Source organism: Momordica charantia (assembly GCF_013281855.1).
Source record: "Momordica charantia cultivar OHB3-1 chromosome 7 unlocalized genomic scaffold, Mcharantia_2.0 BLBB01000007.1, whole genome shotgun sequence".
In the NCBI taxonomy this organism is placed as follows: Eukaryota; Viridiplantae; Streptophyta; class Magnoliopsida; order Cucurbitales; family Cucurbitaceae; genus Momordica; species Momordica charantia.
The window spans coordinates 862,748-888,322 of NW_028275165.1; the positions used below are offsets into that span (position 1 = coordinate 862,748).

At 31.3% G+C, this 25,575-nt stretch overlaps 2 protein-coding genes across 3 annotated transcripts; one reads left to right on the forward strand and one right to left on the reverse strand.

Annotated features, from left to right (window-relative positions):
* Positions 1 to 1,533: 1,533 nt before the first annotated feature.
* LOC111022594 (uncharacterized) lies at positions 1,534 to 4,222 on the forward strand. Its single transcript, XM_022299763.2, has 3 exons — positions 1,534 to 1,693; positions 2,475 to 2,631; positions 3,976 to 4,222. The coding sequence occupies exons 1-3, from the start codon at positions 1,691 to 1,693 to the stop codon at positions 4,020 to 4,022; spliced, it is 207 nt and encodes a 68-aa protein (XP_022155455.1). The 5' UTR covers positions 1,534 to 1,690; the 3' UTR covers positions 4,023 to 4,222.
* Positions 4,223 to 6,713: 2,491 nt separating this feature from the next.
* Positions 6,714 to 10,866, reverse strand: LCR (Galactose oxidase/kelch repeat superfamily protein). 2 transcript variants are annotated; one of them, XM_022299753.2, is made up of 2 exons: positions 10,663 to 10,866; positions 6,714 to 8,207 (listed from the first exon to the last, which is right to left on the reverse strand). In XM_022299753.2, the coding sequence occupies exons 1-2, from the start codon at positions 10,821 to 10,823 to the stop codon at positions 6,968 to 6,970; spliced, it is 1,401 nt and encodes a 466-aa protein (XP_022155445.1). In that variant the 5' UTR covers positions 10,824 to 10,866; the 3' UTR covers positions 6,714 to 6,967. The 2 variants fall into 2 exon arrangements, with proteins under 2 accessions (XP_022155445.1, XP_087982934.1); XM_088126808.1 differs by lacking the exon at positions 10,663 to 10,866 and adding an exon at positions 8,334 to 8,388.
* Positions 10,867 to 25,575: the final 14,709 nt, after the last annotated feature.

Here is a 25,575-nt window from a genome sequence, read left to right on the forward strand (position 1 = left end):
CAACAAAGTGGAGATCAAATCTCCAACTCATAGACAGGTGAATAATGCTTTGACCAGTTGTGATATCCTCGTCTGGGATAATATTTTTTATATACAACACTTAGACCAAATTAATATAAATGGTTAAGAAATTATAAGAAATCAGGTTTTTATTTGTCAAGAATTATATGCATTAAAAAAACCAGTCATGGTTTGAAACTTGAAATATTTCATGGAGGTTTTTTTTTTCCTTTGATTAGAATTATAGTTTGTTTGATGTAGTTAAAGAATATCCAAAAAGAATTTTTAATATTTTTATCCATTGCTATGTATATTCGATATTAAGGGGGAAAAACTAAATTTGAATAAGCTAAAATAAGTAGTATAAACTAATAAAAAGGAATAATTAAACATTGACTACTCGGTTCAACTTATTTTGTGAATAGCGAACTTAGAAATAGCTTAACAAATTAAAAAGAACGTTGTTAAAGATTATTGGTTCAAGTCTCTACCGTATATGTCATGTTTGTTGAAACTATGTCCTATGATAAATATTTTTAACATCTTATATCAACAAGGATGCTAGGAAAGATTTTAACCAAAGCATGATGACTATAAATAAAAATCCACAAAATTAAAGCTAAGTTAAAATTCAGACGAGTAGGGAAAGGAGATTCGAACTCATAACCTTTTAGTTAGAGACAAGTACCAATTGTCACTAAATTAAGTTCATGTCAACATAAATTAAACGAAGCAAGACCAAAAAAAGAATTAAATGATCAAATTCAGACAAGCTAACCAAATCTCAAAAGGCCGCTTGAGAACTCGGAGGTCGATACCTAAGTGTGAATCCGACCAAGGAGCAACCACAAGCCGACCAGTCTCCGATCGGCTTGCGACCCAGTCGACCATTCTTTGGGTTGGCCATGGGCCAAGCCGATTAGCTCTAAGTCGGCTTGGCTCGTCTAATCTCGACATCCTCTTGTTGCGTTGCATAATGGACTTATCGAGGTAAATATTCCATGATCTAAGGAATTCGAAAAATAAAATATATTCTAACAGCTTTAGAATTCCACCTAATAAAGAGAACTCATAATCAAGGTACGGTACGTTGCATAACCTCACGGCATGCTCCCCATAGAATCTTGATTCTGGTTTAAAAGTTGGGGTGTGTGAATGAGTGAATTTTGAGAGGGGTATCTGTTTATTTTTTTAAAAAGATTAAAATTGGTAGGTGAACTTAAGCGGAAATGGAACTAATGGTAAAAATGATAACAGATTTGAAGGGTAGAATTCAATTTGATAGAATTGAAAGTTTGGAATTTATATTTGGGTAAAAATTCATATTTTCACTGTTGTTTAGAAAAAAAAAAGGTTTTATTGGAAAAACCAGATGTCTCAAAAGCGATAGCCGGGTGTTACGGACGCATCCAATAGAAAAGAGCCACGTATGACACAAAACGTGGTGGCACCCAATAATAGTCTGACGGTGACGCAAAGTCCGGGAATTGTATCAATGCCAGCCATTAAATCGAACTATTTAATTCCCGAAATTACGATAGGAAGGACCAATCTGTTGGAGAAGAACGGTGACCGGAGAGTACGATCGGGAGAGAAGACTCGCCGGCCGGCCAGCCAGGAGGATCGACTGCAATTCTTCTAATCTCTCTCCTGATTTTATCGTCTCCGGCTACCCAATTTCCTGCCGATCATGGTAATTTTCTTCCATTTCTGTTTCCCTCTGAGATTGTAATCGCGAGTGATTGTTCTAGGTTCTGGATTTCTGATTCATACGCATCTTCTTGATCTTTCGTTGTGCATTTGTTATTGTTGATTGTGATTCTCTTTCTGTTTTCTCTGTCGAGAACTCAGTCTCAATCTGATCTATGTTGCGATTATAGGGTTTTTTAATGGTTGACTTTTCGTTCTCTGCCTTTGATTGTCTCTCTTTAGACTTAGTATGACGCGGGTAAACGATAGCTTTGGCTGAGCAATCCTGAAAAGGCTTTTGAATTCAGTATTGGCCTAAATATTTTGATGAAACCTTATTGAGAAGCTTTATAAGAGTAGAGGAAAAACGAAATGTAGATTATTAGAAGGAACAGTTGTGATGGCAATGAAAAATACTGGACACTCAAATGGGAAATCTTGTTTGTTTATTCTAATTTTAAGTTTTGTGAAATTGAACTCGTTTACAGAAGAATAATTGGAAATAAGTATTCCCACTTGGGCCCTTGATCTAAGCTGATGGTTGTTTTCACAAGTCTAAAATTTAAAAATTAGGCCATGTTTTTCAGATATCAATGGTTGATATGTGATAAGGTGCCTAAGGGCATTGTTCTGAATGGAGAAAGTTCGAGCTTTTGTAGCAATTTGATTTTGTTTAGAATTGTTAGTGCTGCTGAAATGCACTACTTAGTCAATTTTGATATTTTGCTCTGCCTTTTTGAACAATAATTGGTTAAGTTTAAGTCTATATCCTTCTGCTTTTGTAGACAACATCAAGGCGTCTTGCAGACCGCAAGGTGGTGAGGTTCGAGAGGAATATCACAAAGAGAGGAGCTGTTCCAGAGACAACCGTTAAGAAGGGGAAGGACTATCCTGTTGGGCCTCTGCTGCTTGGATTCTTCGTATTTGTCGTCATTGGATCATGTAAGACTAATCCTTTGTATTATTTATATAATATAGATTTGCTCTCTAATAAATAACCTGTAGTTCAGTTATGGATAACTTCTTATAAACCAAGTATCTGAGTCTTAGTCCTAGGTAGGGATGGAGCCAAGGACAAAGGAGGGGCCAATACCTTATTTTGTCTTAGATCAAAATAATATGTTAAAAAGAAAAGAACTTTCAAGTTTTCCTTTAATTTACCCCTTTTAATTTTTGAAATTGAAAGACTACACATACATATAAACATATAAAGATAGAAGGTAAAAGTTGGTCACTCCTTAACCACCATTGGTTAGTCTATTCGCAGTGGGGCTTGGGGAAGGGACTTTGGGGCAGGGGTTTAAATCTCAGGTGGCTACCAGTCCAGGATAAAAAGATCTAGTATTTTCTACAACGGTGTGTTGTAGGGTTTTGCAGGACGTGGCCTGAGTGTTTCCAAAATCACCACTCAAGTGATATTTTAAAAATCAATTTTAATCAGGAGTTACTCCTGGAAGAAAGATTGTAATAATAATAATAAGGACCCTCCTTGTGAAAGTTGGCTGGTTTTAGGATGATTTGATTTTTCTCCCATCTATAAAAGAAAGATTGCTCCATGGTGGACGTTTATTTTGTTGAGGAAATATACTTAGGAAATATACAGAAGTTTTGAGGAAATATACTGAGAATGATTGACTTTGACAAAAAGAGATTTATATATAATTGATTTTTAAGGTATCACTTGGATGGTAAAAATCAATTTAAACTTTCCCTTAAAAATCAATTTAAACTTTCCTAAAATCAATTTTTTAATTTGCCAGACAATCAATGGAAAGGGAAAGGGATGATTTTGACAATGACAAAAGTGATTTTGGCCATCTAAACACACCCCTTATAATATCCAAAGCGATTCTTTCATTCTCTTGATTTTAACCCACTCTCCGATTATCTCAAAGTTTCAACTCTTTACCAGTCAAATCTTATGACTTTCAAATGTTAGATTTTTTTTTTCCACTCAAGATATTGTTCATGGTGTCTAGGAATATGTAGATATACTGCCTGAGGAGATCCCATACTTGTGTTTCACATGGTTTTAATCAATCTGTAGGACTTTATAAGCATTAGGTAACATCGAATAAATAAACAGAAGTTTCATGATCTCAATACTTGTTTCACTCTCTTAGCTAGAGTTTGAAAATGAGAGTCCAAAGGTTGCGTGTTCCAATTGAATATCTTTCTCTAACTGAAGTTGCTCGGGATTACGATGTTGCTCGTTTTGATCACGAGACAAGCAAACTTGCTGTGAAATGTTATTATTATTGATGCTGATGTTTGGTTATTGAACAGCTCTGTTCCAGATTATCAGGACAGCAACAGGGGGAGGCATGGCTTGATGTGATGATCTCTGATTTTGAGATGGTGTTATAGTTTCATCTCTTGTAGCCTCACCTTCTTAGGCTGAAGGACGAACACAGAAGAAAATGAAAAAGTTGTTATTTTTATTCTTTTTAAAATGAATTGATCCCGCAGCTGGTTCTTTGGTGGGGACATTTGAAGAATTTTGATAATAGAATTTACTACAATCCTCTCTCTAGTTTCATATAATCTTAATAATAATTTTTTTAAAGTACAGCGTGTAGGGTTCCAACTCACAATTAGAAATTGTAGATTTGTGTGACGAATTTGTAGGTTTAATTCCTACTGATGCACGCCAATGAGACCCTCCAATAAGTCTATTGGAATTCTATTGGAATTGGCTTTGTATCGATAGAATCTCATCATCCATACATAACGAATTGGTGTTGTATATTCATATCATAATGTATGAACAGTAAGAACTAGAACTAGCATTTTTGTTAAGATTCAAATTTAGAGAAGAAAATTTATGGATGGAATCAAATATACAGTATTTACAAACAAAAGTATTCGGTTATTGGGTTAAAAGTTAATATACTTCTAATATCGAATTAGGATCAATTAGCATAGAAATAAAGCATTGGGTCGAATTCTTCTTTGTAGTCAAGCTAATAGCTATGAGTAGTCATCGACTCTCGGGAAAGGGTAGAAGAATGAGACATACAATACATTACAGATTGATTATTACGCTTCAATCGGGTTATACTATTTCATCTTTTAGAAAGAAAAGAACTTAAATCAAAATACTTAATAGCATAGCGATACATTTATACAAAACTTCTACCCCGAGCACACGCAATGAAGCCGTAGACAGTGTTGAGCTATGTTAGTCTCGATAGCAAAGCCACCTTTGACTGCACAATCGCTAAAGGTGGTTGGAGCCGGATTTTTTTTGATGTTTTTTCTTCCCTTCTTCCGCTAAGGACATACTCATCCTAGTTGAGTTTATCCCCACTAACCAAGCTTTGGCTAATCTTAACAATTGGTATCAAAATTATGACTTTATTGATTTACTAGTCCCTCTTTTTTTAGATTTTTTCAATTTGGTCCTTGATCTTTTAAAATTTTCAATTTTCCTCGTCCGAACAAAATCTGTTAGTAGTAATTAATGTGTAATTAAACCCATGCTTTGTTTAAATTATTCATTATGTAGATGTTTGGTGGCTCTTATGTGGTGGTATGTTTCGTGTCTTTAATATGTTAATAAAATAATAATAGAATAATACATCACTTTTTGTAACTTTTTTAAAAAAGAATTTAGCTGAAAATAGCTTTAAAAGATGACTAAATTGAGAATCAGAATTTTACTTTCAAGGAGAGTTTGGGGTACTTTTAGCCAAAGTGTTTTTTTAGTGAACTAATTTTTTAATGAATATTATTTTAGTGAAATACTTTTACTTTTCTAACGAATAATTTTGGTAAAAAAAGAAAAAGTAATAAAATAAAATAAAAATAATAAGAAACTAATTAGATGTCTCATCTAAATGACTTTTAAAATTTTTATTTTTTATTTTTTATATTTTTGGTTTTTAGTTTATAGGACTTCTCAAAATTTCCTGCTTGTCAAAATTTTTTAAAAAAGTATTTTTTTTAATGGATTAAAAAGTTAAAAGTATATTTACTATTTTTCTATTCGAAGCTTTCAACATATTCATTCTTTTTTTTTCTCTTTTTCTTGAAATAATTCAACATCCACATGGCTCCTTGCCGCATTGAAGATCTTATAAAAGAGAGCTTCGACATCTCTAATTCAAATGGTCCATATTTTTTCTTTTTATTTTGTTTCGTTGAATCTTTGATCTAATGTTCTATAAATCTAAGGTTCAACTATAGCGTGACAGTAAAATATATGCCTCCTCATGCACTTATATTAATAAATGGTATGTTATCTTGTTAAAAAAAAAAGAAAAGAAGAAAAGAAGAAAAGAAAAGAAAAGAAGAAGTATATTTACTATTTAACATTTTAATCCAACACCATCAATTTATAAATAAATAAATAAATATATATATATATATATATATATATATATATATATATACTTTTATTCCTTTATAAGCACTGAAATTCTGCATAAGTACTTGAAAGGACAGGCCAAACACAAAAAAACACACACGTATGTTTTTTCAAAAGTACTTTATAGTTCTTTTTTAAGTGTTTTTACTTTTTAGGATTTCTAAAATTATTTCTGTTTATCTAATAAAACATTAAAATAATTGAGAAGTGTTTTAAATTAGTGAAAAATAGCCATTCAAGCCTAAAATATAGAAGTTGGAAGGACGAAAATTTTAAAGCAAGTAAAATACATTTTAAAGTAAAAATTTGGCCAAAGTATTACATCAACATTTAAGCAACAGTACTAATGACACAACTTATTAGTTCCAAAAACAAGAAAATTAAAAACATAATTAAAAAATATTTTGAAGTTGAAACACCAAAATAGATATCACTTAAAAAGTTTATGAACTAAATTTGTAATTAAGCTATTTTTCCATTCAAAGATTGAATATTAATATTAGTGATAGGGTGAAAACAACCATGATAAAATATCTAAAATGGAGACTTTGTCATCTGCCATCATACAAAATTATTGACCCAAAAGAAGGAACTATTGCAGTTTCTTTTTTGGAAGCAAAGATATTATACAATTCCCAGCCCAGAGAAATGGAAATTCTTAAACTTGTCTTTTGACATTTTAAAGTTATTTTGTACACAGGTTTGTACACCAGAGAATCACAAGAGTCTGATTGTTGAGAAAAATAAACTCAAACTACCATTCTAACTGATCATCAAAAACAAAACTACAAGATGAAGAAAATCAGCAGCAAAAAAGCCTTGCGTGGAAAGAAGAAATAAAGCTTACATGTTAACGAGCAGCTTTTCAAATGAGACGTGGCTGCGGAGCCGACGAGAAGCTAAGCTAAGTCAAGCCACAGCAGTCGGGCAAGGGTAAAATGCAGTCCCGGATGTTATCCATTGGCGCTTCCTCCCACGAGGCAACCCGGGAACTTTCGACCATTCCTTGCTCGCCACGTTGTACGTAACCAATCTGTTCGTTTGTCTCGATCTCAAGGACAGCATGAGCAACCCCTTGTTTCCCAAGCAATTCATTCTAACGTGCTTTCCATAAAACTCCAAGCACCATATGTTTGGCATTCTGTCAACCTCCTTCCATAAGAGCATCATCTTCTGCAGCTCCCATATGCACACGCACGTGGCAGCGTTTTTCGTCAACAACCCCACGAGCATGATCCGGCCCCCGTACTCTGCAAGTGTATGGTCTGTCAGATGTAGCGGTGCGGGAACTATAAACTGCTTCCAAACCCCAGTGACCATGTTGTAGGACACAATCCCTTCAGGGTCTGAACGCATGAAGTAAAGTGTGCTGTCAATGGAGACAGCTTGTGAGCGGAAGTTCAGGGACAACGGAAGCTTAATATTAGAAGGAATGCTCCCAGGGTGAATCCAAGAGTTTTTTATGGAGTCATAAATCTCGTACTCTCCATCACAGCCGAGGCATAAGATCTTATAGCCCCCGCTGGTCGAACTCCCGTTTAGAGTCATCCCTACCGCAACACGAGACCACACCTCAACTGATCTAGCTGGCAACTCTTTAAAAGATTGAGTTAGAGGATTGCATACATAGAAGTTCCTATGGCTGAAATCGAGCAAGCACACAAGGCCTCCAGCAGATGCAACTGGCAGGACAAGTAGCTTTATAGGCTGAGATGAAATGGATGGATGGTGCCATTTTTTCGAAGAAGGGTCATATATGGCTCCTGAACTAACCATGTCGTGTGTAATGGTATAAAACCAGGGGGTGATTTGTGGGACTTGGGCACAGTAAAGAGAGAAACTTTCAGAGTTTAGCAGCGAGTTCCATTTTTGACAAACAGCACGAAAGCGAAAGAATGTAGCAATGGGAAGTCTAGCAATGACAGCTTCGAAAAGGTCTTCTGGGAAATCTTTCCAAATTTCTTCTTCCATCACCTCAGTTGTTGCTGCTGATCCAGACAGTTTTCCTCGGTTCCGCTCCTTTCTTGATTTCTTTACAGGTGGAAGTATGCAAGATTCTGTCATCTTACAATTCCCTGATCTACCAGCTGCCATTACAAGGCCATAATAATCATCTGCAGAGTTGTCATCAATATCTTTGAAGCACCATCTGTGCACAAGTCAATTGAAGATGGTCAAAAACTACTCCAGACAAGAGTTCTCAACAAATTTCATATATCATTTAACCTGACAAGTTTGAAGGAGAATCCAAAACGCAAAAGGAGGAAAAACCGACCCATTCAAATCATAACACTCTAGCACCGGTCGGTTTGTTTCACGATGATGTTATTAGTACGTTTTCAATGTAATCCATTTCACTGCAATTGACAGAACAGTTCATTGGCGATACTATAATAGAATGACTTGGTCACTGGATATCCGTATCCAACTTCCATGCATATTCCCAAACATCGATTGCATCTCAATTGCATTAGAGAATATCTAGCCTAAAAATATTAAGACCAGACAAGAAGCACATCCGTCAAACAAGCAGAACATCTCCATGCCAAACTGAATTTGCAGCTACACACATATAACTATTGAAACATAAAGAAGTCCTCCAAGTAATTTCTTTCAAATAGTTTTTGTCTTAGTTTGTATCACTAATTTTATCGATCTGCATTATTAAGATGCAGCCCATTCTCAACGAAAGAGATGAAAATCATGCCAAGCTTGAATTGGGTTGGTCATAACTACAATTTGGGAGGAGGCAACTTGAAATGTAGAAAAGTCTACCTAGGAAAATGTCTTAGAAGTTGAGACCAGACACTTCCTGTATGGAGGCTTCATTCTAATGCTGGAAATAAATGTTCTAAGAACCACTCCCCGCCCAAAAAAAAGTTCTAAATACTTTTTGGTCCCTATATTTTCAGCTTGGTTCATTTTGGTATTTATCTATTTTGATCTCTACTTTAAGCTTTTGTCTATTATATTTTCAGAGTCAAAGCGTCTGTTCTGGTCCCTATACGTTTAAAAAGTAACCATTTTGGTACCTGCATTTTATTTTTAATCTCAGTCTTTTAGATGAAAATTTCAGCACAATATTACACTCAATAATTTCTTGAAATGCAGCCATAAACTTTTATTAAAGGGTTTCCAATGTATACAGAATTTGTGTACCAATTATACAAACAAGGACTAAAATGGCCACTTGTTTAGAAGTATAGGGATCAAATAAATGTGAAAAAAGAGCCAAAATGATGCATTTATGAAAAATAATAATTATTGCAAAAAATTCAAACGTAAATCGAAACTAAAAGAGGAAAAGATGACCATTCTCCTAAATGCAACTATGTGTTACGTACCTACTTTCTTGATGAATTGAAAATAAGATAAATAGCAAATTCCATGGTTCCTAGACGTTAAATGAAACAAACCATCCTACATATATGCATTTTCAATTAGGCCACTAGTTTTCTTAGCCACAATAACTTGGACCCTCATTCAGGTAGCTTTGCAACAGAACGACAGATAAAATTCAGCAGCCATTATTTAGAAGAATACATCTCCAGTTCGTTCAAGATTTTCATCGACTTAGGCTTGATATATTACCAGGTAGTCAATATAAATAACCTACTCACGTTTACACAATTCTTCAACTATGTCTCCAAACAACATAGGTCTTACTATTGCACCTCCTCCCAGTTTGTTGAGGTGAATTTTCCCCGGTATCGAAATCGCTAATGCAGACTAAACATTATATAGTGTGTGTTTTATCATCGAGCGTGTTATGGTCTACCCACTGTAATTCCAGTCCGATTACTGTAGACAGTGATCTGCTACTCACTCATGTAAGGTTGACTAAATCACTTCATTTTTGGTATCTTTGACTATGCCACCAACAAGTACAAATATAGTAAATACCTCAGATTTATTTGTGCCACAAGCACAAAATAAATCCAAATGCAAGTAACAAAACATAATATGTCAATCAACCCAATAATTTCAATTAGGTAACATGTTTATCATAAAATCTTCTAGAGTTTCCTTGAGCACAGTTTCGACTTCTCAGATTCCTTCCAACTTTTGAGAGCTTTCCTTTTTGTTGCTCAGTCATCTCTTTTCCTCCTCTTCCTAAAAAGGGGCTGCCCATAACAAATCCAAGGACTCCACCTCCCCACTTGACATGAATTACTTATCAACAAAAGCAGCTAAGTTTGAGGAAGCTGTGGATTATTCAATCACACATTCTAACAAACGCCTGGAGTAACCACAATTAAATCACAAATTGAATTCCAATTCTCCTCCTCCACTTCGAATTTCAACGGAAGTGAAATTACATTATGCAACAGAAACAAGAAGGAACAATCAAGAGAGCAGGAAGAGGAAAACAAACAAGAATAACGAAAAACGAAGAGAAAGAAGATAAAGCAAGAGAGAAGAGGTCATAAACAGCGACAGCGGAATCACATTAAAGAAACAGACATATCCACCAAAATAGCTACGAATACGTCACTATAAGCGCTCAAAAATGGCATTTCTGGAACCGGAAGAGAAGCATTGAACAGCAGAGCACAGAAAGAAGAGAGAGATCGGAGGGAGATGAAAGCGCGTAAGAGAGATACCTTTGGCGAGAAGGAGCTAGGGTGAGAGGCAGTTGAGGAAGAGGATGAAGCGGCGGCGACGGCGGCGGGGGTGGCGGCGGCGGCGGAGGATGAGAATCGTAGAATTCCAAGAGCTCCTGAAGCTGAGCGATTAGCTGCCTAAGCATGGCCAGGCCTTCCATGCCCAGCCCTCTCTTCCTTTCTGCGGAGCTCTCTCTCTCTCCCTTTTCTTTCTCTCTATTTCTCTCTCTCTACTTCCTTCTCCAATCACGTTCCGCCACGTCATCTCTTCTCCATGAATTTCCCATGAATTGTACTGACCCCGCACGCATCTTCCCTAACCAAAATTCCTTCCTTTTCCGATTATACCCTCCCCTTTTCTTCTAATTACTCCACCGGTTCGGTTTTACTTAACCGCTTTTTTTCTTTTTCTTCCCTATAATAAGGTTAATAATTTTGTCGTCGTGCCTGAGCTTTGGTAGTAAAAAATTCTTATCAATTTAATTCCTAATATGAATAACCTCATCAAAATTAAATGTTTATTTTTATTATGTAATAATTTTAGTTTTTGTAGTTTTATAAATATGTTTGTCTTGTATTTTATTGATCTACCTAGGAACTAAATCGTTATAAATTTTAAATCATAAAGATTAAATTGTTGCATACTAAATTTTAGATACTTAATTATTTTAAATTTGAGAGTACATGGACTAAATCATTACTTTGATGAAAGTATAGAGGCCATTAGTGAATTTTAACTCGGGTTAAATTATAAGTTTAGTTCTTAAACTTTAGAATCAATAAGGTACATTTAGGATTCGTTTGATAACTATTTAGTTTTTTATTTTAAAATTAAACTTGTAAATCTTTACTTGTGTATATCTTTGTTTTGCTATCTACATTTTAGAGTTGAGTTTAAAATCTAAGCTAAAATTTGAAAACTAAAAAATTACGATTCGATTTGATAACCATAGTGTTTGTTTGTTTGCCCACAATTGAACTAAAATACTACTTTTCACTCTTGCTAATGCTTTTTGAAAGTTATGTTTGTTTTCTCACTATTTCTTAAGTATGTTTTATTTTCTTTTTTAAAAAATACACTTAAACTCTTAGCCAAATTTAAGGACAAGAGCAAATTTTTTAAAACTACCTTTTATAGTTTTCAAAGTCAAACTTAGATTTTGAAAATATTTTTAAAAACTAAGTGCACAACAAAGAAATTCATAGGTGAAAACAATATTTACTAGCTTAATTCTGAAGAATAGAAAACCAAAAATAAAATAGACATCCCTCAAATGGGACTGTAGTTTTCAAAAATTTGTTTTAAACTTTTAAAAATGTGAAAACATACCAAATAAATGGTTGAGCAAACCTGCATAATTTTGAAAAACCAAAATCATCGAACCAGGCCAATTTTAATAGATTGACTATATTATTTTTCGAGAATGAACCGGACGGTTGAAGTAGTAGACCGAACCGGATTAATCAGAGAGATTCCAGGGGGGCAAAAAGGAATTTCGACGGAGAAAAAAGAAAAAAAAAGTGGAATAATTAAAACGGGCGCTCGAATCCACGTGTGTGAAGGGCGAGGGATTGGATGGTCAAGAAGACCGGAGCGGGAGGGGGGCCCACGTGGAGAAAGATGAACGGCTGAGATGAAATCAATCAAAAAAATGGCACGCACACGGCATGATTGGCCCACCAGCTGGGGCGTGAAATGACGAAATTGACATGATGGTTTTGTTAAAATTACGGAAGTACCCCAAGCTTCCCAAGACGGACCCCGTCCTCTTTTCCTACTCATTTCTCATTATGCTCATTATTACCCCCCACTCCAATTATTATTTTTTTTCCCTTTTTGTTTAATTTAAAATGATGCTACTCATTTCAATTACACTTTTATAATTTACCCAACCAAAATAAAAAATAAAAAAATAAAAAATAAAGAACCAATCCCAATTTGGATTTCTTTTTCCGATTTTATACCCGTAACTGTTTGGACCAGCTTACAAATGAACTATTAAGCTCTACGATATTTGGTTATTAGTAGGAGTGTCATTGGGGCGGAGATGGGAAAATATGCAATTAAATGTTAATTATCTAAGGAAAATCTCCAATTAAATGATTAAATACGCACGAGGAACCCCATTTAAAATGAAAAATTCTTGAATTTTATGAAAATGCTTCATAATTCTAAAATCTGAATTTCACCCTTCAAATTATCGATTCAAATAAGTCTCAAAACATAAACATCGCAACAATGTCATATAAGTCAACAATGTCTTGTAACAGTTTATAATTTTAAAATAGATAATGATAATACATAAAATAAATGGGGCGGGAACGGGGAACATACTCCCCATCTCCTCCCCGCTTATATAACGGAAAAAAAAAAAAAATTCCCCCACCCCCAAGTTGCTAAATTGAAATTCCTCCATTCGAGCGAGTGACTTGTTCTTATTACATGAAAGTAACATCCTTGGTAGTCACAAATCTTGTAGGATTTTAACATCGTAAACAAGCAACCATCGCAGAGTTCTTATATAATGTCTAGCTGAGGCCAATCTAAAAAAGTTCTATTTTAGCTTATGAATTTTTATTGTTAATGTGAAACTTTCTAATATTTTGTTTTAAACCTTAAATGTTGCACTAAAAGTAATAAAAACTCACAACACATGTTTCTTTTTTTCTTTTTTCCCATTTTTGAATAAATTTCTAAATGAGTTAGTGATTCAAGCCATATGTATTAGATTAAATGTTTTAAAACAAATTTGGATTTATTTGATTTTAATGATTAATAAAAGTAACATAGGAACAAAAACATTTTTTTTTATAAAAAATTTAGAGACTGAAATAAAATGTTAGAAAATTAAGAGGCTAAAATTAAATATTTGAAAATCTAGAAATCAAAATAAAAAATTCAAAATGTCATGGGAATGAAGAACTAAAGAAACTTTTCCCTGCATAATCACGAATTTGTGACTATTGATTCTAATATGTAAAATAAATCCATCCTTACAATTCATTTGGATCATGATAGTAGATTTTACAAATATAATAAAACAAGTCAATTACTAAAAGAAAGTCAATAGTGATGGTCGATTTTACTATTACTATTCCAAAGTTTGATGGTTCGATTTCTACTCCCGCAATTGTTAAACTCAAGAAAAAGAAAAATGTAGTCAATAAATATTAAAGTTAATTGCTGATACGAGGATAACTCAAATGGTCAAAATATTGGAAATCTCTTTTAAAAGGCAGTAGGGTCGAATTGCTCTCATATTTAAATTGTAATACTAAAAATAAATTAATTAGGGATTACCATTATTATAGTTAGATCAATCATTACGATGGAAATCAAACGATTAACCGATTAATAAAAAATATATTTACCATTACCAAAATAAATCTAAGTAATTAATAAAAGTTTTAAAATGTTGAATTTTTAATCTTTAAGATACTATATTTGTAATTATTTTGTAAAAAGGCAAATTTACAAATATTTTTAAAAAATAACTTCCCACTTAAATTTCCAGAATCTTTTATGGCATTCTAGTGAGGGGAAAAAAAATTGCCCCTAATGCAATATAGTGAAACTCTGCATTTAACCTATCATTTTTATCTTTTGTATTTACAATGGTTTTTCTAATATTGTAAGTAAAGTTTTTATTTTGGTTACTCGTATGATATTAATAATTTGATACTATAAAATAATTTATTGATAAAAATTAATTGGATATGAGAGAGTTTTATTTGAATAATTAATTTTGTATCTTAATCTATTCAACCCCAATGGTCTCTACCACATTAATGGTTGTTAGAAAAAAAAATTGTTAGTGGTTTTTCCATTAAATTCAGGGATTTTTTCCATTTATCTTGATTCACACCCGATATCAAAAGGGTGAAAAGGAATTCGAAAAAGACAACGGAAAAGCTCGAAGAGGGGCTCGCGTCTGATTAGCTAGTTGGTGAGTCCATAACAATATTACATCATATATTTATCATTACACTTAACACTTTGATTAACAATAGAGATCCAACAACCGAACCTAAACATAACTTAACTGGTTAAGTATATATATCATTGACCAAAAAATCAAATGTTCGAATCTTCATGTTGTTGAATTAAAAATAATCATGTGCTCATTTTAGCATTATGCGATGCCATACGTAAAAATGGAGAGACTCGTAGAATGACAGAGACCAATAGAGCTTTTGTACATTTTCCTTTTTTATTAAAAAAATCGTGTTTGAACAAAAAAAACGAGACTGTTGAGATCAATAAATTAAGACTAAGGAGCAAAATTATAAGATTTTAAAAGCACAATTTGATGGGTGAATCTGACAACTATTCGAGCATAACTCTAATAGACTAGGTAGATTGATAGTTGACCCGACCTACAATTGAAGAAAACATAATTGAACCAAATAATATCAAGTATTTAGAGTTTACATTTAAGAAAATTAGATAAAATGCAATGATTTTTTTGGGCTCACTAAAATATATAAAAGTTAGAATGAAATAAAACTTTAAGCCATAAAAGCAACTTTGGAAAAAATAAAATATTGATAAAATTAAAATTTTAATCTTTTAAGAGATGAAATGCTTTATCAAATAACCCATCATGATTTTCACTTTCTTAAAAAATTTCTTTAAGTGGGAAAAAAAGAAGAATAAAGAAAAAGAGAGAAAATGATTTTATTTATTGATTTTTTATTTATTTTCATTTGTTTCCTTTAATAGCCTAAAGTTGAGATCCTAGTGATTGACAGTAGAAGAATAGTAATTTTGGTCAAGCTTGAATACCATGATAATTTTAGGATAGAAAATCATGTGTATATATATATATATATATTTTTTTTTGAACTTTTAAATTTGTACTTAAATCTCAATTTTAATGTGGAACTTTTTAATTTGGTCAAATTAATTTGTTGGGATTTTTCGACCCATGATTATTACTACCTAATAACTTATTTACTAATTAAATTATACTTATCAACCAGATCATATATATTTTAATTAGGTAAAGACATTAACTTAAAATTTCAACTTTTCTTAATTTGTTAAGTTCTTTTTTAGTACATGAAAGGAAAAAACTAAAAGACAAAGTTAATGAATTGATATCAATTTGCAAAGTCCTTTATGCGTCCAGGACATTTCTCAATCCACACTTCGGTATGTGTTGTTACTCCAGTGATAATGAACGAGAGAATTTGCCACTTTGAGAAATTATAACATTTCCATTTATACTAATTTGGTAAATAATGTGATCATGTTGAGATTTTTATTTATTTGGATAGAATTGTAGTTCTTTCTTCAAGGAAAGAATTATCTATAATATATTATACATTAAAAAAGCTACCATCTTTAGATAATATTTTTGGACTATTTTTATACCTCGTAAAAATTTTAAATTTACAAAGCATAACACTTACAATTAATTAATAGTTTATATAATTAACTTAAATCATAAATGGTGATTTAATAAGTTACTGTACGAAAAGTTTACTTACCTAAATTAATTCAGTTATTATTACTTTTAATTATATTATATTAAATTTACGAATATCAAGAATAAACAATTTATTATGTATATATGAATTTTATGTTGAATTCATAAAAGTAAAGTTACTTCGTTACAAGATAATTTAAGTATAGGTTAATTCTTTTTCGTAAATTTTCATCATATTATTAATACATTATAGAACTTTATGGTATAAAATTTTCAGTAATATTAAAATTAGTTAAAAATATTATTAAAATGTTAAATTTAATGGGTGAAAATTTAGTTTTGAATGAAAAATTTAAGTGCACTCTTAATTTAATAAATGTATGAAATTGGAAGAGTTTGAATAGGAAAAGTTGGACATTTTCTAAAATGTTAAAAGATTTTATTTTATCAGAATTAATTATAGAATTTTAAAAGGTCCAATATTATTATATAGAGTTCTTCCACTATTCTTTCACCAACATTTTGAGATGTGTTTTGTTTTTTTCTACATTTGATTCTCTCTCATTTCCTTTACTTTTCAAGCTTCCACGACCTTGAAAGCAACTCAAGGTATTGTGCGAAGTATTAGAAGTATTTAAGAGGGTAAGCAGAGAATAACTGAGAAATTAAAAGAAATTAACAACAATTATAGGACTTACCCTCTTTTTAGCATCAAGAAAGTTTAAGAAATGATTTTAAATTTCGTAATTTAAAATCCAAGAAATGATTTTAAATTCATTCTCTGGTTTGGAACGAGAATGATTTGAAATGAAATAAATTTAAAAACTTTGTGTTTGGATGTTTGCTGGAAATGAAAAGAAAAGAAAATTTTATTGATTTGAACTTTTAATCTAAATTTATTATTTAGACATTAAAATATGGCAATGTTAAATTTGTAATTTACTTTGAAATTCTATGAAATCCTTCAAAATCAAACCATTTTGATCCGAGTTTTTTTTACATAAAAACTGTATTTGAAATCCAGTCAAAATCATGCACGGCTAAACAACGGAATTCATTTGAAATCCGTCGTGATTTTGAAATGCCTCAAAATTTGGTATACAAAACATGACATTAATTAATAAGCTTCTGATTATTGGGTTTCCAATCACAAAAAATGATAAATGAAAAATCTCCGTATACATCAATCTTCTTGATTCTCAAGTCAATGATACTTCAAAGAAGCGTCTATAATATCGAAAGTATTATGTGATATTGTATGTACAAATCTACTTTGACAACTATGAGATGGACTCTCCTTTTCGCGAGTTTTAAGATAGCATGTAGAAAGAGCTCAACTTCATTTCTATTCTGATTTACTCCGACTCGAGATGATGTGAGGCCTTAGACAAAACTTTTATAGGGAGGCCTTATAGCGGATTTTTAACAACAACGATAATTCATATTTATATTTTTTTCCAATATCTTTTTCTTTATTAATTAATTCTTGAATATTGTTGAAAATTGTTTTCTTTTTTTTTTTAAATCTAATTTGTAAATCATTCGAGCATTCATATTAAATATGTTTTCATTATTATACTCATGATTTCTAGACTAATAACTAAGATTTTTTTTTCCAATATTTAACTCATTCATTACCTAATTTTGTATTCGATTTACTATCAAATAACAACTAAAGAACCATAAACTTTACCAAAATCTCAACTAACCAATTTCTATATGTTTTTTCGCCTATAATTTTTTAGTATAATGAATAATAGAAATTTTTCTAGAATTTTTATTTTTTAGAAAAATTAAGTTACTTTTTCTAATGAGACATTTTTCTACGAATTAAGAATCAATATTTTCAGTTTTTCTATATTTATTTTCTTCTTGGACTTTTCATAACCAGACTCATAGTTTGTTGTAGACATATGGAAATTCTAAGTAACATCTAAAAAATATATATTAAAGTATTGAATCAATCAACAGTATAAATTTTTTTTTTTAAAGTGAAAAAAATAAAAAAAAAACCTGAAACTTTGAAGCGGCAAGATTATTGATCTGAACAAATAAGAAGTCTGATTTCTATTCTAATAATTGATAATCACACCTGTGGTGATACGCATAGAATCAAAGATAAAAAATTAGATTTGAGAGGGTATGAGAGAGGGAGGTAGAGAGTTAAGTTAAAATGTGTCATTGGATTTCTTTTAAGAAGAAAAGTTTTATTTGCAAAAAAAATGGATAAAGAGATAAAGAAATATAAGAAGTCTCAATGTAAACTTTGAAAGTTTTAACGTGGTTGAGATTTTTAAGAAACTTTAATGAAATTGAGCAGAACTAATTACAAATTTTGAAATGGTTACCAATAAAAAATTGAGAGAAATTTAGGATTGTGAAATTTTTATTTTCAAAAAAATTATATACATTGTTAGTTTTTATTTTCAATATTATAAGAAAAATTTAGGAAAAATATGTTATTTTATATTTTTATTTATAATTAAAAACTAAAAATAAATATATAACAAAATTATAGTCTATATATTATATGAAAATATGAGACCCTTCTAAAATTGGGATCGCCTCATTCGCCTATAGTTTAAGCCAGCCATAGATTTACTATACTGTCAAAGATTATTTGCCAATATGATAACTCTTCAGATAGAGAGTTATTTGGAGATAAAATGTTGGTATAAATTAACAGCATCACTTTGCACCCTTATTTACTGAGTTTGTGCTAAAAAGATCATAAGTACTAGCTTTTTACATTGTAGTATTGTCAATTGCAATTGAGCTAATTTTGGTGTATTTTGCTATAGATTTGATGATTCTACAACATCAGATCCAGATTCAGAAAGCAGCAGAAAACGATAAACTGATAGTGAAAAGACTGCTCAATGGGATTTACCACAGTAACTCGGAGAAATATCTAGAATTTAGAGTTGGGGCCCACTTTATCCTTTGTGTCGCCCTAAAATTAAGGATGGGTATAAAAGTACCAAAGAGAAAATCTGGGAAATCTGGGTTTGGCCAATGCTGTAGCATCGTCTGTTAGAGTCACTTAGCCGCTTCTCCCTTACTCACTTTAATATCAATATTTTAGTTCATATTTGCGCATTTTCCTAAGATATTTTGTTGTCATATATCTTTAATTCGTTTTAACAGTAGTTCAGGTGTATTGTTTGGGTTGATTTACTTTAGTTTTCCTATTTGTTATAAATACTTTGCTTGTTTAGAACCCCAATCTTAAGTGATTATTGAAATGTGTAACAATCAATCCCTGTGGATACGAACTTTTTATTACTTGCTGCGACGATTGTGTACAGTTGCACAAAGGGACATAGATCGAACCCAACATAATCATGAAGACTTTCATCTCAGTGCAAGAATTAGTAGCTTCCCTAACATTTTTTTCCAATGCACCAAAAATCGTTGAACAAACCAATTTTTCCCAACGAAATTAAATATGTCGAGAAAGTTCAATCTCTCCTGACATTTTTCTAAGAACATTGGGCAAGGTTAGTTTCCCCCGACGAGAGAAAATACATTCATAATGTGATGTTGCCAATTTTCTGCTGGCCTATTCTAAAAACGTCGGGAGAAGGCGATCTATCCTGACCTTTTTGAGTAAACGTCAGGCTAAATTGCCATCGTTCGATGTTTTTTAAGAACTGTCGGGAGAAGTCATCTAATACTTGGCCTAAGTACCTATGCCTTCTCCGATGGTTCTGAAAAAAAGGTCAGGAGATGGGCTACTTCCCCCAATGGTTGGTATAAAAGGTTGGGAGAAGTTTCCGTCGCCAAACATTTTGTAAGAATCATCAGGAGAAGGCATTTAATACTTGCCCCAAGTACTATACCTTCTCCTGACGATTTTTAGAAAAGGTTGGGAGATGGGTCATTTCTCCCGACGGTTCATGAAAAAGGTTGGGACAAGTTTCCCTAGCCCGACGTTTTTTATGAATCGTTGGGAGAAGGCATCTAATAGTAAGATGCCTTCTCCTCGTGGTTTTTAGAAAACGTCGGGATAGGGCAACTTCTTTCGATGCATTTTACGAACCATCAGGAGAAGGCACTGTCTCCCTACAATTTTCAAAAGGTCGAGACAAGTGACATTTGCCCGATGTTTTTTTGAAAAAATGTCGGGAGTGACCTTTTCCAATGGACTTTTCCCGATGTTTTTCTGAGGCATATATATATTTTGTCGGAAAAAGTTACTCTGGACGTTTTTAAAATTTTTCTCTACATTTTGAAGTATTGGGAAAAAACTTATTTCTTGTAGAATGTCTTCTTCTTCGCCTACGACTAATAGAATAGCTCCGTTTGAAAAATTCATCTCATTTGCCAAAAGTCTCACAAATTTTGCCTTGAAAGATATTTGAAATCCACATTTCTATGGCACTAATTGTCATTACCAACAATCACAATTCTCAATTTAAAGAACTATAACATATTCCACCATAAAAGTAGAACACTTATAATCTCGCCTTTCAAGATTTTTTTTTGTCACATGTCGATAAATTTTGAAATTTATCAAAAGAATGTGTTATTTTTCTTTCAAGGTTTTTCTTTCTTCAATTAGTCACATGATCAAAAGACCATTTCTAAAAGGGTTTTAAAGTTCATAGAGAAGCATTGTTTAAGGGTTTGATCAAAGTCTCAAAAACAAATATAGAATATTATAGATTTGTAAGAAAAAAATAATAAATTAATGCAAGTAAAGTTTTCAATATCATATCAAAATTTTTTTTTTAGAATATCATATCAATTTAGGTTAAACAAGTCCATTATTAGAAAAAAAAAAGTTATTTAATATATGTAGTTAAATAAAGGGCCTTTCAATTTCAAATATAAATCTTAGAGGGAAGGAGGTGGTTTGTTTCATGGAATATGAGATTCCAATGGAATGGTCATCCAGATAGATGTCCGCGTCGTTTGTTTGATGGGAATGTTGGATATCCGGACATTCTTAGATGCCCGGACATCTTAGGATGGCTATACAGGAGGCATCTGAGCAATTTTAGATGCTAGATTTCCATGTTGAGGGTGTATTCTTTTGACAATTTTGTCTCTCATCATTTTTGTTGTATAATATTTTTTCATCAAAATAATATTTATTTTTCATTTATTTTATTTTATTTTAAAAATATATGTATGTACTAATTCATTGATAAATGTCTAATTACAATTTTATTTATATGCTAGATTTTAGATATAAAATAAACATTAGTCAATAATATCTTAATTTGTCTGTAATTCAAATCTAGAATGTAACCTTTCATTTATTTTACTCTTCCAATAGTCACCAAATATAAATTAAAATTGACATAAAAATATAATATTAAATTAATAAAAGTACAATTTTTATATGAATTCAAATAATCTTAAATTTAAAATATAAATTATATGATGATCGGTAAGGGCATTTTTGTAACATTACATAAATTTACAATATTCTCACGAATAAATCCTGCAAAACAACATAGTTATCAAAATATTTCCAGATATCTTAATAAATTACTAAAAAACAGACTGCCCCTAAAAGATGAAAATTTCATGAAATAACGTTGATTTCAATTTCATTAATGAAAATTTATAAAATAAACCAGGTTTAAATCTCATTAGATATTTAAACTTTCAGATTTATCCGATTATGATTCTTCCATTTTTAGAACATCTATTTTATCATTTTGAAAAAAGAAAAAACATCACCTTTTATCTTTCAATTTTCAAAAATCAATCATTTTAATCAATAAACTTTCAAAATATCTATTTTAATTAGTCGCTCAATTTTAATTATTCAATTACTTTAACCGAAATCAAAATAACATTTTTGGTCTATAATTAAAATGAATAATGTTAGGTAAAGAAACGTTTTAAAAACTCATTCAGTTTTTTTACAAAAATTAATTTTAAAATAATGTTTATGTTGAAATGTATTTGTAAGTGAAGTGAAAAATATATCAAATAAATTATAAGAAAACTAACACTATAATAAAGAACCAAAAAACGTTATCGTTATCAAATAGCGTCGGGGACGGGGCAGGGATCCTCGATCGGGGTTGGGTTCCCGTCCCCCGTCCCCAACATATATATATATATATATATATATATATATATATATATATATATATATTTCTTTTAAGAAATATTTATTAATAATTTAATTATTTAAAAAATATAAAATTTTAATGGAATATTTTAAAATTCAACTAAATACCACTAAATTATTTACTAAAATTAATATATATTAATTTGATTATATATTAAAAATATAAAAAATTAATAAAATATTAAATGTGGTGGGGTCGGGGACGGGATCCTCCGTTGGGACCGTTTAGTTTGACCCCATCCCTGATCAAATCGGGAATTTTCTGATCCGATCGAATCTAGTACCCACAGGGTCCCGTAAGTTTTTTTTTTTTTTTTGTCATTTCTATTTCCACTCGATAAGATTATTCATTAAAGAATGTTACTTGAAATTCCAAAAATTATTAATGGAAGATGAATATTCTCCCAACACTTGTATTTAGTCATTAACTTTGGTTATAAGTGGGTTCAAAATAAAAGAGAAAAACACCTCTCTCTCTCATCTCTCTCATTCAACAAATTTGAAGTTAAAAAATGTACTTTTTTTTCTTCCCCTTTTCAATCTCTAATTTGAAATTTCTTGGTGTACAATAAAAACTAGACAAGCTTATTGATTAGTTGACTAGGGTTGTTCCCTTTAGACCCATTAAAATAAATCCAAATCAACAATTTGCTTTTTATAAATTTTTTGACTTAGAAAGAGACGATATAATACTGGGTTAAAAACGTATTTGGATGTAAATTTTGCCTTAGCTAAAATTACTTTTGTCACTTTCTAAAATTACTTGTATTTCATTGTCAGTTTTTGGGATATCGTTTAGAAGTGATTTTTCAGGACCCACTTTTGACATTACGAAAAATCATTTTCGTTTGAGATTGTAATGACGTTTGATAATGATATATAAGAGAACGTCGAGTGAAAATCACTCCCAAACATATCTAATTCACAATATTTATGTCTCAGACTTTCACACTTCATCCATTTTTTTTATTTTTATACTCTGAAATATTATATTTCCACCTCCATTTTATTACAAGTATTCATTTTGTTGATTGTAATATTTGTATTGCATTTAACCAAAAAAAAATGAAAACTTTTAACTACATATTTCAAATTTTGATATCCAATTCAATACATGTTACTTAAAGTTGTTGAATGCACTACAAAAATGGGCTTAAATTGAGCAATAAGAGCCAAAACTTTTTTTTTTTTAAATGTAGGGTGTAGACACGATGAAAAATATTGAACATGAGGTATTAATTTCACTACTCATTCAAATTTTAGATTAATTAGAGTCTAAGTTAAAATATACTAATATAAAAGCATTTTTTTGGATTAACAAAGTTGTCTTAAATTATTTAGATTATGACCTGAAATCTTAAAATATTTGATTTAGGAAAGAAAATTGTTAGGACAAAAAGCCTCTCAATATTTTACATAATAATATATACAATATTGTCTCCTTTTGATTTAAGTACGTAGACATTTTCTTTAAGCTCTACTCAAAAAAAAAAAAATTTTCTTTAAATACCAAATCTTCTCGACTTATAATTGATATGAGACGTATGGTTCGTATCAAGAACCATTAGGTGTTGGGTGGTTTGGTAGAGCCAAAATCATTAAGAAGATAGGTTGGAATGACGTTTTTGAAGCATCGAGTTGAAGAAAATGGAGAAATTATGGAGCAAAGGAGAACTGCAACACTAGATTTGTAGTTCCTAGAGAGTCATGTAGTTATTGTTGTGGTATTGAGAGCTTTGTGGAGTGTTAGAAATCAAATCCAATTGTAATCTCCCTATAATGGTAGAAATCGTAATTGCATAAGACCGAAAGTAGTTGAGTTTAGGATGAGCAAGTATAAACTTTGGTGTTAGCTTTCTATCCTTACTTTGTCTTTCCTTCCATTATTATTTAATTGTGATCTGGTTTGGTCTGGTAGAAGGAGAATTGGTTAGGTCTTAATTGGATAGTTCATAATTAACTCCCAACGCTACGATTTTTTAAGGTACTTCCCAATTTTTAATCTAAGATAATTTTCGACTTCTAGTCAGCACGAGATCTACGTTCACATCCCATTGAAGCTATTTGGTGGGGCTTTTTTTTTTTTTTGTGGTCGTGAAAAAGAAAAGGTTGAAACTTGGTTGAACACTAGGAAAAAGAAAAGCCTTGGGTTTTTTCTAACTTTCAAGTATGTGCGTTGTAGCTACCAATTTTCCTTTACCTAAAAAACGGTTAGAATTTAACTATCAACCTCTCCAAATTTGCCTTTTCCCCAAACACACCCTTAAAAGGTTTTTTTATTTTTATTTTTATTTTTATTTATTTATTTTTTGAAGCAAACACACCCTAAAGTTGTTGGGGGTAAATCATGCATCAAACCCCTGCTTAAAGTCTTGGCAAAATTAAAAATAATAATAATATTCTGTGATAAATTCAATTATTGGTAGTATGTTTGATAAAGATTTTATTTTTTATTTTCTCATTTGAAAAGTGTACTTATTTACTCATATTTCTTTTGTCCCATAGTCTATTTCATAAATTTATTTAAAGTCACGTTTCAGAAAAATTATGACATTTTATATATTTTAATTTCATATTCTTCATTTTTTTTGTTTGAAAAATTCATTCAAGGTACAAAATGCCATACATACACCTATACAAAGAAAAAAAAAAGATTATTTAATATATTATTTGAAAATAAAAAGAAAAGGGTGGGGGCATGGAAGGTAAAGAAGGGAAGAAAGTAGGGGTAATATAGGAATGAAAGAGGTCATGATGACAAGTAGAGGAAAAAGAAAAGTTAAGGTAAGAGAGAAGGGGTTTAAAAGATTTTTTTTTTAATTTATTTATTTTGAATGATTAGGTTTGGCAAATCCAAGAGAGGGAATGGGGATGGAGTTGAGGTGGGTAATGATTTCTCCTGTCTAGAGAAGAGAGAGAAAGAGGAACCCTTTTCTTTATTTATTTTTATTTTTCTAGAGAGAGAGAGAAAGGAGAGGGTAATTTGGTAAATTTGGTGGGGGTATGAATGGGAATGATGATGGCTCATTATGGGAATTTGGCTTGGCTTTAAGATTTGCTCGTGTGTTCATTGTTTGGTTTAGACCATCTTATCACCCACACTTTCTAGGTCATCATCATCATCCCAATTTTTGGAGTGAGAGAAAGAGAATTCTTTTCTACCAATAGTGATAATGGTCAAAGAAGAAAATCGAGAGGGGAGAGAGATAATTCTTTTATATTAATAATGATAATTATTAAGGGTGAAATAAAGCCCGACTTTTTGAACGAAGCTCTAAATTTGGTAAGTCGGTCTATGTTTAAGCTTAAAAACGATTCAAAAGGCCGAGCATTCGAACACAAACTCTACAAGTCGTATGCATGGGCCGTGCGCTAAGAATCAAGTCT

What these genes read in the sequence shown, in the direction of transcription:
- LOC111022594 (XM_022299763.2), top strand. An exon ending in ATTTGTCGTCATTGGATCAT is followed by an intron (nt 2,632 to 3,975) that starts GTAAGACTAATC and finishes GTTATTGAACAG; the next exon opens with CTCTGTTCCAGATTATCAGG.
- LCR (XM_022299753.2), bottom strand. Translation starts at nt 10,823, where the DNA reads ATGGAAGGCCTGGCCATGCTTAGGCAGCTAATCGCTCAGCTTCAGGAG. An exon ending in CTAGCTCCTTCTCGCCAAAG is followed by an intron (nt 8,208 to 10,662) that starts GTATCTCTCTTA and finishes ACTTGTGCACAG; the next exon opens with ATGGTGCTTCAAAGATATTG.